We start from the raw sequence: 11,447 nt of genomic DNA, 5'->3' as shown, positions 1-11,447 counted from the left end.
AGCTGAGTCAGGGTGGGGACTGGGTCTACCGGGGGCTTAATAGTAATGGTAAATTCTCTATTAGGGGGGTGTTTGTTTCCAGGGACTTTTTTGTGTAGGGACTAGAAAAAGTCCCTCTTCGAGACTTTTTTACCAAACGGGAGAGACTTTTTAGGGACTAAACTAGGCATTTGAGACTAAATGAAGAAGACTCTCAAGGAAAGTCTTTCTGGGACTTTTTGAGACTTTTCCAACAATGCCCCTCCATGCACCCATTGGTCCGCCACCCCATGATGTTGTTTCATTGTTATTTTTCTATATACTAGGGGCAACATGGTCATTTAATAACCTCTAGGAAGGGACTAGGAACTTTTTAGTCTCTGGAAACAAACAGGGAGGGACTTTTTAGAAACTAGAGACTTTTTAGTTGGGACTAGAAAAAGTCCTAAGACTAGAGAACCAAACACCACCTAAATCTGTATATAAGTGGTTAGAGAGCCCTCTTAGTGGATGCCATTATAGATGGATTTGGAAAGCCAAAATCCCACTCAAAATCAAGATTTTTCTGTGGCAGTTGTCCCAGGATGTAGTGCTCACTAGGCAAGTCATGAGAACGAGGAAATGGCCTGGGAATCCCACATGCTCTTTTTGTAATGAGTTGGAAACCTCCCAACATCTGTTCTTCACCTGTCCTGTGGCCAGGGTGGTCTGGAGATGCGTTGGGGTGGTGCTGGGTACTGAGATGTGCCCGAATAGCTACTGGCAATATTTTGCTTGGTGTCATGCTTTTTTCCCCGATGGACAAAAGTACTATACTGTGGGCCTGGCTGCTGCTTGCTGGGCCATTTGGCTAGCTCGGAATCGAGCTACATTCGAAAAGAAGCTAATCAAAACGCCCTTTGAGATAGTTTTCTCCATGTGTTCTTTTCTGTTGTATTGGGCAGGGCTCAAGCAGGAGGAAGGCGTCAAGGAGCTGCAAGGCGGTGCTGAGATGATCAGGTCGAGCCCGATGCGCTTTGATGGTGATGTGCAACGCTGCAAGAGTGCTGATCGGGGAAGAATAAAAATATGCAAGACGTCCGATGGCTGGAGCTGGGTGATCCTGTGATGGTGTTCTGGTTCTTTTTTGGGTGTCTCATGTCCTTGTATGTAGTAGTCCAGATGTATGTTGTGATATTTTGGTGCTCCCCAGGTTTTCGCCCCATGGCATTCGTTTCGATGGCGGGCAAATGCAGTGGATTTCCTGGCAGTGCCCGGACTCGCTCTACCTCTTTCCCTCTTCTCCTGACATGTTTCTGAACCTTTGTATTTCCGTTCATTTGCAATGGAAAGGGGTATAGCCCGGTTCGAAAAAAAAATCTGCCTGGTTTTGTACTTGTGCAATCAGATCAGTTGCCCTGTGAGGCTCCGACCCTATCTCTGATGGCATAAGATATGATTCCCTTCTCTTTCTTCTTTAATTAATTTCTCATTGTAATCAACGGAACTTTGGTTGTCTTCGCATGGGTGCACATCAATTATCTACTCACGCACATATAATAATTCAGGTTACAGCCAGCACCTGGAAAGCTTGTAGGTTCCAAACCATTCCTCTCTGCGCCATGGGCAACAACAATTCAACTTCTTCAGTTAGCAAGCCCATACCCGAGACATCGTCGAGGTGCCTGACGGAGTGCGCCACCGCCGCCCACAACTTCGAGGTGACGAGGTACTCGCTGCTCGAGGGCATGGGAGTCGGCAAGTTCGTTAGCTCGAGCACATTCAGCGTCGGCAGCTATGGCTGGGACATCAGGATCTACCCTGATGGATGGGAGGAGGAGGACAAAGCCGCCTACATGTCAGTCTTCTTGTGTTTCTGCAGTGGAGCAACAACGGCTGTGAAGGTGAGGTACACTTTCAGCTTACTGGGGAAAGATGGAAAAATTACTACTAATCTAGAGGGCGGAACACATACCTTTCGGTCGGTAGGTACTATACGGGGCTGGCCCAGGTTTACCGACAAGTGCGAGCTCAAGGAATTGCTACTCCGTGATGATGACTGCTTCACCATCAGGTGTGTTTTGACCGTCATAAAAGAGCCTCGCACGGAAGATTTAAGCACAACTGAAGTCTCAGTTCCACAGTCAGACCTGCACACACACTTTGCTAACATGTTGAAGGATGGGCTAGGTGTGGATGTGACATTCAGCGTCGGCGGTCAACTCTTCACTGCACATAGATGCGTGTTAGCTGCACGATCCTCGGTTTTCAAGGCTGAGCTCTTTGGTCCAATGAAGGAGTCCACCATGAAGTGCATCAAGATCGATGACATGGAGCCTTCTGTCTTCGAGGCACTTCTTCACTTCATATACACAGATTCTCTGCCAAGTGACTTGGATCAGGATCAGAATGTGGAATTGCAGCACCTGTTGGTTGCCGCAGATCGGTATGGACTAGAGAGGCTAAAGGCTATGTGTCAAGGGAAGCTATGCCAGAAAATTGATGTGCAAACAGTTGCAACCACCCTTGCTTTAGCGGAGCAGCACCACGCCGCGCAACTCAAGAATGCTTGTCTCAGATACCTTTCTTCACAGGAGGTGCTTCGAGCTGTCAAGGAGACTGATGGATTCAAGCACCTCACAGCAAGCTGCCCGTGGATTATGGACATTTTAGAGAAGGTTGCGCCACCGTCAGGAGTATGAGCAGTCAGGCTCTGGCTTTTTGTTTGAAGTTTGGAGTTCAAGTTGTACTGTATCAATTATTGTCATGTGTACTGGCGTGTCCATTGCAAAACTGAACTTCTCTTCGAAAATGTGTAGTTTGTGCTCTGACAATAGCGCTAAAAGTTTTAAGTAAATTCACATGGTTGTTTGTTTCTTTTTGACTTGTTCTCTATATCCCTTATTTTGGCAGTGAACTTTCATGCAGAACCAAAGGGCACTAGGTTTACATGCTGATATGGATATATAATGGGCTGGAGCTCTGAACCCGACCTTATCTGCTGTACCACAGTGCCTTCCACTTCTGGATATCCCAAGTTACCTCTGTCTGGGGTTGTACTTGTGCACTCAGTCAGATCAGATGAACGTTTAAATGGCTTTGCACATTTAGGCCGTGTGGGACTCCTGTTTTGGACACAACAGGCCACAGCTGCTTTTCCATTCCACATTGTTCATTATTGCTGGGATGGAAAGAGCAAAAGTTAGATTCATCTACTTCAGCTCAGCTAAATATAGTACAGCTCAAGATACAATTTAACAGAAAACCTTGAACTTCTAGTTACCCTGTCATTGGCATTGAACTGGGAACGCTTAGTCTGGTGTTGACGGAACTACTGGTCATTATGGCCATGCTCTGTGGATTTATAACCATATTCTCCGAAGGCCCTCTCATACATGCTCTCTTTCCCCAATCTCGTATCACACAAATCTTACTGCTCTGTCCCCTAAAAAACGATGGCCGCAGTTTACTTGTAATCAACCACAGGAACTGGTCCCTGGTTCAAAAAACAAAGATAACCAGTGAATACCATGGATAATTGGTAGCTTATTGCAGGCATAAATCAAAAACAAAGAAAAAAGCTCCCTAAGGTATAGCAAAGCACTTACCAGTAATTTGTTGTTAAATCTTTCCATTTCTGTTTCTAACAACTTAGCGGCTTCATCCATCCCATGCGCCATATATGCCTGAATCATGGTGGTATAAATTACCTTGTCTGGCTTACATTTCTTTTCCTTCATTAGCACTAGCATTTCCTCCATTATTTCGATATCTCCAGACTTGGCGTATGCACTGATAACACAGTTGAAAAAAGGAGTATCTAAGACGACATCGGTGTTCTCCGTCTGTCGAATAATTGCAGGAACCATATCAAGGAGCCCAGCTTTACTGTATCCATTAACCAGGGAGCAGTATGTGATGGGGTTGGGTTTGACGCCCTGAATTTTCATCAGCCTGAAATAGTACTCCATCTTCTCAATGTTGCCAGCCCTTCCAAAACAATCTATGATTATGTTGAATGTAGCAGCAGAGGGTGAGAAGAAACGCCGCTTCATGTATTTCAGGATCGACAACATTTTGTCAGGCATGTTAGCCTTGCCATAAGACTTCATCATGATATTGAACGTCCGCGTATCTGGCTCAACGCCCATCAACTGAAACTCATCGTACCACTTCTCCATGTCATCCACCCTGCCACGGTTGCCATAAGCCCAGATGATGGAGTTCATCGTGTATATGTCCGGCACATTGTCCCCGTCTTGAAGCATGTTGGACAGCGCATCGTCCATCTCCTCTAGCATGCCGGCCTTGCCGTATCCATCAATTATCCCATTGTGGATGACAACGTTGCATCCAATCCCCAGATAAGACATCTCGTCGAGGACGGTGGGGATCAGGTCGAAGCGGCGTGACTTACAACAGCAGTTGATGAGGACGGAGAAGGTGTACTCGTCCGGCTTGCAGTCTGTATCAGCGCCTTTCATCAGACCGACCGTGGCCATCGCCTCGTCCAGCAGGCCGCTGTAGCCGTAGGCGCCAACGAGCGCCGTGTACACGTCCACCGTCGGCGCGAGCTGCTTCTCCGAGAGCATCACCTTGAAGAGGGCCGTGGCTGGGCCGGGCTGCCGGCACCTGCCGAGCATCATCAGCAGCCTGGCGTAGGTCTGCGTCCTCGGCTCGTACCACCGCTGCTTCCGCAGCAGCTCGAAGATCTGAGAAACAGCAATCCTTACGTGATGAGCAACAGTCGAACAGGTAGCGTGCAGCGGCAGGACCATCGGAGAGAAAGGGGTTGAGGGGGGAGCGGACCTCGAGGGCGGACTCCCAGCGGGAGGAGGCGACGGCGGAGTCGAGGGCCTCGAGGACGGCGCGGGGCCAGAGGCGGGTGGAGTGCTGGCTGGTGCCCGCGGCGGCCTTGCGGGGGACGCCGGAGACGGCGGCCTCCCTGCGGAGGATGCGGGCGAGCGCCTCGTCCGGCTGCTCGGCCTCGGGGGGCGCGGACGAGGGCGGCCTGCGGCCGCGCTGGGCCATGGCGACGAACGGCGCGCGCAGAGGCGGGGACGCGGTGGCGGTGGTGGCGGCGCAGCGCGCCGGCGAGTGCATGGTGCCGTGGAGTGGCGCGAGACGGAGGAGATAAGGTGCCGAGCGGCAGGCGGCAAAGCAACTGAGCGAAACTGCTCCCATCCCATCCCATTACCGTTGGATGGCTTCAACTGTTTGGAACCCCAATTTTCCCCCAGAATTTTTTTATGTAGAAACTCGACTTTTCTCTGAAATTTCCAGCAAAACTACATAAATCTCCGATTTGGACAGAGCTACAAGCTGTTGTGGCTGACCGCAAACAAAACTTGTACTCCCTCCGTAGGTCACTAAAGTAATGATTTAAGCGCTCTTATATTTTTTTATGGAGCAAGTACATGCAAACGAAAACCATCATATTTTGGGTATAACGAACATCGTATTATCAACTGGAATACATGGATCATGACAACAAAGAAACTCCATCTTAAAAGTCAGATGTCTGTCAGGTGGAAAAATATGAGGATTCACTGTCATAGTTCGCTAAGAGATGTAACCTCGCACAATATCTATGTGGGTTCGACATCACTTAAAAAAGCTCGATCCATGGATGAAGAACTAAATATATTCGTCTCAAATACAGAAGGTGTGGACATGAAAAAGCATGATTATACCATTTGGCATTGAGCTTCCCTCCCTCTTTTAGCACATGACCGAAAAAGGTCAAGTGTATCTATCCTTCTTCCTAGGATTCCTTTGAGATCTGTCGAAATTGGTCCACCCTGAAAGGTTTTTCACATGAGGTCAAGGCGCAATCCAACTTAGGAAAATCAATGGGACGGATAATGGCGTTGCGGTTTTCTTCTACTAGAATCAGTGGCGGAGCTAGCTGAAAATCATTGGGGAGGCGAAACAAAAATCTTCAGTGTTTGGGAGGGCAAATGCTAAAAAAAAGTCTAATCCAAGCCTTCCTAAATAAATTTTCTCCAGGAATTGATCAAAGACTGGGGGGGGGGGGGGGGGGGGCAGCGGCCCCCCTGGCCCCAACAAAGCTCCGACATTGACTAGAATGTTGTTCCTTTCTTCCATTGTTTAGGATTCTTTCTTCTATTACAATGTCCTTCCTTTTTTTCTTCCATTTTTTGGGAAGCAAGAGGGGGGGGGGGGGGTATTGTGGAAGGTAGGAGTTGTACTTTTTTGGTATGTTTAACTATGGTGGTTGCCATTAAATGTTGTAATGTGAGGCTTCCGAAAGCGACGATGGGACTTAATATGTTTATATGTCAACCTTGGTTACAAATAGTGCCAAAAAGATTACAAATGGCGTTAGACATGTTGCACGAAGGTGTGAACTACTTGGTTTAAATAGAGATAGAAGCATGCGCCACCAATCTTTCAATAATAAAGCTCCTTTCTCCTTCAATCACCCTTCACCCAACCTAGAGATTATTAACCGTGTTCTGTTGCATAATCATATACATTGCTTCATATACTCCTTGATACAATATCACAACAGAGAAATGTTATAAAACAATGCTCTATGATATAGTACCAATTTATCACAGCTGACAAATATTTTGGAACAACTGATCACACGATTATAAATGACTTCATTGATATCATCTACCTTGTAGTATTTGCCTATGGATATGGCTATGGGGATGAAGGCTATAGAGATGGAGATGGCGGATGTAGATTGGAATGGTGGCCATTTACTTGGGACTTCTTGGATGAATAGATGAGCTACTCTCCTCTCCGAAAATATTTCCTTCTCCTTATATGGTCCTGGTGTTTGGAATAGTGTTTGTGGCTGAGGCCTCGCGAATTGACTTTGGGTGCCTTCACGGAATATGTCAATGTTGACGACATGGATGCGATGGTAGGTGGTACGAACACTAGTACGAGCGGACTATCTCATACCAGCCGCCGTATTTTTCCCGGGAACCTCTTGTGCACTTTCTATTGATTGGACTTATTGCCACGCCCATTGCCTTCTATGTATTGCTTGATTTATCACCTAAAATGTTCCATTCCTAGAGGGAACAATAAACCAAGTGATTTGAGATCTTTCACTTTTATTAGTCAATAATGATCATACCAAAGTGATTATCTTAGAAAATCTAAGATTCTCCGGTTTAAACACGGGTAAAAATACGTGCAAAAATACTCAGGCGCGAAGATAAGCACAAAAAAGTTAGGAATCCACGAGTCAAAATATTGGCAAACAAGTCATCTGGCGACTTCTTTAAAGGGCAAATGATTTGGGCAACACGCGTGGTGACCTCATTATGAATACTAATGGGGCTTGTTGAGGGAAGTGTTTTCATTGTATTCCCATGCCGCGTATAACAAATTTGGGTCACATTTGCCTGTGTATGTGTGGTACTAGGGGCATGCTTCAGAGACCAACCTCTACTATCTCCAGTTTCCTCACAAGAATTCATACAATCATCAAACATGGAGGAGTCCATGGCGTGCAACGCAAGAACACTAAGATGAGGGTTGATGGCCACCGACCCTATATAAAGGCATCCAACCAAGACGAAGGACACACTCAACATCTTCCAAATACTTACACTAGGACATTGGTAGGTCCGATCTAGGAACTCGCTCTGGTCTTCCACATGGAACTTGATGGATTGACATCCAACTCGCTAAAGGCATCGTTCTACTTCTCTAATGTATGTAACATCATATTAGTATAATCCCATATAAGCATGAGTAGAGTTGTTACTCGCATTGTGTAGGACCAATCCTAGGTGCAATTGTTGGGGAACGTAGTAATTTTAAAATTTTCCTACGCACACGCAAGATCATGGTGATGCATAGCAACGAGAGGGGAGAGTGTGATCTACGTACCCTTGTAGACCGACAGCGAAAGCGTTAGCACAACGCGGTTGATGTAGTCGTACGTCTTCAGGCCCGACCGATCAAGCACCGAAACTACGGCACCTCCGAGTTTTAGCACACGTTCAGCTCGATGACGATTCCCGGACTCCGATCCAGCAAAGTGTCGGGGTAGAGTTCCGTCAGCACGACGGCGTGGTGACGATCTTGATGTACTATCATCGCAGGGCTTCGCCTAAGCACCGCTACAATATTATCGAGGATTATGGTGGAAGGGGGCACCGCACACGGCTAAGAATATGATCACGTGGATCAACTTGTGTGTCTAGGGGTGCCCCCTGCCCCCGTATATAAAGGAGCAAGGGGAGGAGGCCGGCCGGCCCCTATTGGCGCGCCAGGAGGAGTCCTCCTCCTAGTAGGAGTAGGACTCCTACTAGGAGGGGGAAGGAAGTGGGGAGGGAGAAGGAAAGGGGGGCGCCGCCCCCCTCTCCTAGTCCAATTCGGACCAGGGGGGAGGAGGCGCGCGGCCCACCCTGGCTGCCCCTCTCTCTCTCCACTAAGGCCCATATGGCCCATTACTTCTCCCGGTAGGGTTCCGGTAACCCTCCGGCTCTCCGGTTTTCTCCGAAATCACCCGGAACACTTCCGGTGTCCGAATATAGCCGTCTAATATATCAATCTTTATGTCTCGACCATTTCGAGACTCCTCGTTATGTCCGTGATCACATCCGGGACTCCGAACTAACTTCGGTACATCAAAACTCATAAACTCATAATATAACTGTCATCGAAACCTTAAGCGTGCGGACCCTACGGGTTCGAGAACAATGTAGACATGACCGAGACACGTCTCCGGTCAATAACCAATAGCGGAACCTGGATGCTCATATTGGCTCCTACATATTCTACGAAGATCTTTATCGGTCAGACCGCATAACAACATACGTTGTTCCCTTTGTCATCGGTATTTTACTTGCCCGAGATTCGATCGTCGGTATCTCAATACCTAGTTCAATCTCGTTACCGGCAAGTCTCTTTACTCGTTTCGTAATACATCATCTCGCAACTAACTCATTAGTTGAAATGCTTGCAAGGCTTATGTGATGTGCATTACCGAGAGGGCCCAGAGATACCTCTCCGACAATCGGAGTGACAAATCCTAATCTCGAAATACGCCAACCCAACATGTACCTTTGGAGACACCTGTAGAGCTCCTTTATAATCACCCAGTTACGTTGTGACGTTTGGTAGCACACAAAGTGTTCCTCCGGCAAACGGGAGTTGCATAATCTCATAGTCATAGGAACATGTATAAGTCATGAAGAAAGCAATAGCAACATACTAAACGATCGGGTGCTAAGCTAATGGAATGGGTCATGTCAATCACATCATTCTCCTAATAATGTGATCCCGTTAATCAAATGACAACACATGTCTATGGTTAGGAAACATAACCATCTTTGATTAATGAGCTAGTCAAGTAGAGGCATACTAGTGACGTTTGGTTTGTCTATGTATTCACACAAGTATTATGTTTCCGGATAATACAATTCTAGCATGAATAATAAACATTTATCATGATATAAGGAAATAAAATAATAACATTATTATTGCCTCTAGGGCATATTTCCTTCAGTCTCCCACTTGCACTAGAGTCAATAATCTAGATTACACAGTAATGATTCTAACACCCATGGAGCTTTGGTGCTGATCATGTTTTGCTCGTGGAAGAGGCTTAGTCAACGGGTCTGCTACATTCAGATCCGTATGTATCTTGCAAATCTCTATGTCTCCCACCTGGACTAGATCCCGGATGGAATTGAAGCGTCTCTTGATGTGCTTGGTTCTCTTGTGAAATCTGGATTCCTTTGCCAAGGCAATTGCACCAGTATTGTCACAAAAGATTTTCATTGGACCCGATGCACTAGGTATGACTCCTAGATCGGATATGAACTCCTTCATCCAGACTCCTTCGTTTGCTGCTTCCGAAGCAGCTATGTACTCCGCTTCACATGTAGATCCCGCCACAACGCTTTGTTTAGAACTGCACCAACTGACAGCTCCACCGTTTAATGTAAACACGTATCCGGTTTGCGATTTAGAATCGTCCGGATCAGTGTCAAAGCTTGCATCAACGTAACCATTTACGATGAGCTCTTTGTCACCTCCATATATGAGAAACATATCCTTAGTCCTTTTCAGGTATTTCAGGATGTTCTTGACCGCTGTCCAGTGATCCACTCCTGGATTACTTTGGTACCTGCCTGCTAGACTTATAGCAAGACACACATCAGGTCTGGTACACAGCATTGCATACATGATAGAGCCTATGGCTGAAGCATAGGGAACATCTTTCATTTTCTCTCTATCTTCTGCATTGGTCGGGCATTGAGTCTTACTCAATTTCACACCTTGTAACACAGGCAAGAATCCTTTCTTTGCTTGATCCATTTTGAACTTTTTCAAAACTTTGTCAAGGTATGTGCTTTGTGAAAGTCCAATTAAGCGTCTTGATCTGTCTCTATAGATCTTAATGCCCAATATGTAAGCAGCTTCACCGAGGTCTTTCATTGAAAAACTCTTATTCAAGTATCCCTTTATGCTATCCAGAAATTCTATATCATTTCCGATTAGTAATATGTCATCTACATATAATATCAGAAATGCTACAGAGCTCCCACTCACTTTCTTGTAAATACAGGCTTCTCCAAAAGTCTGTACAAAACCAAATGCTTTGATCACACTATCAAAGCGTTTATTCCAACTCCGAGAGGCTTGCACCAGTCCATAAATGGATCGCTGGAGCTTGCACACTTTGTTAGCTCCCTTTGGATCGACAAAACCTTCCGGTTGCATCATATACAACTCTTCTTGCAGAAATCCATTCAGGAATGCAGTTTTGACATCCATCTGCCAAATTTCATAATCATAAAATGCGGCAATTGCTAACATGATTCGGACAGACTTAAGCATCGCTACGGGTGAGAAGGTCTCATCGTAGTCAATCCCTTGAACTTGTCGAAAACCTTTTGCGACAAGTCGAGCTTTGTAGACAGTAACATTACCGTCAGCGTCAGTCTTCTTCTTAAAGATCCATTTATTCTCAATTGCTTGCCGATCATTGGGCAAGTCAACCAAAGTCCATACTTTGTTCTCATACATGGATCCCATCTCAGATTTCATGGCTTCAAGCCATTTTGCGGAATCTGGGCTCACCATCGCTTCTCCATAGTTCGTAGGTTCATCATGATCTAGTAGCATGACTTCCAGAACAGGATTACCGTACCACTCTGGTGCGGATCTTACTCTGGTTGATCTACGAGGTTCAGTAGTATCTTGTTCTGAAGCTTCATGATCATCATCATTAGCTTCCTCACTAATTGGTGTAGGTGTCACAGAAACTGGTTTCTGTGATGTACTACTTTCCAATAATGGAGCAGGTACAGTTACCTCATCAAGTTCTACTTTCCTCCCACTCACTTCTTTCGAGAGAAACTCCTTCTCTAGAAAGTTTCCGAATTTAGCAACAAAAGTTTTGCCTTCGGATCTGTGATAGAAGGTGTATCCAATAGTTTCCTTTGGATATCCTATGAAGACACATTTCTCCGATTTGGGTTCGAGCT

The 11,447-nt window shown here is 46.1% G+C and overlaps 2 protein-coding genes across 2 annotated transcripts; one reads left to right on the top strand and one right to left on the bottom strand.

Annotated features, from left to right (window-relative positions):
* Positions 1 to 1,580: 1,580 nt before the first annotated feature.
* LOC123106028 (BTB/POZ and MATH domain-containing protein 2-like) lies at positions 1,581 to 2,660 on the top strand. The gene has a single exon (XM_044528224.1). It carries the CDS (start codon positions 1,581 to 1,583, stop codon positions 2,658 to 2,660), a length of 1,080 nt encoding a protein of 359 aa, XP_044384159.1.
* A 97-nt stretch (positions 2,661 to 2,757) lies between these two features.
* Positions 2,758 to 5,161, bottom strand: LOC123106027 (pentatricopeptide repeat-containing protein At3g53170). Its single transcript, XM_044528223.1, has 4 exons — positions 4,768 to 5,161; positions 3,567 to 4,670; positions 3,242 to 3,454; positions 2,758 to 3,139 (listed from the first exon to the last, which is right to left on the bottom strand). The coding sequence occupies exons 1-3, from the start codon at positions 5,140 to 5,142 to the stop codon at positions 3,425 to 3,427; spliced, it is 1,509 nt and encodes a 502-aa protein (XP_044384158.1). The 5' UTR covers positions 5,143 to 5,161; the 3' UTR covers positions 2,758 to 3,139; positions 3,242 to 3,424.
* Between the last annotated feature and the right edge of the window lie 6,286 nt (positions 5,162 to 11,447).

This window comes from Triticum aestivum, chromosome 5A (genome assembly GCF_018294505.1).
Source record: "Triticum aestivum cultivar Chinese Spring chromosome 5A, IWGSC CS RefSeq v2.1, whole genome shotgun sequence".
Lineage (NCBI taxonomy): Eukaryota > Viridiplantae > Streptophyta > Magnoliopsida > Poales > Poaceae > Triticum > Triticum aestivum.
The sequence above is the reverse complement of the archived record's forward strand: the minus strand, read 5'-3'. Positions and strand labels throughout refer to the sequence as shown.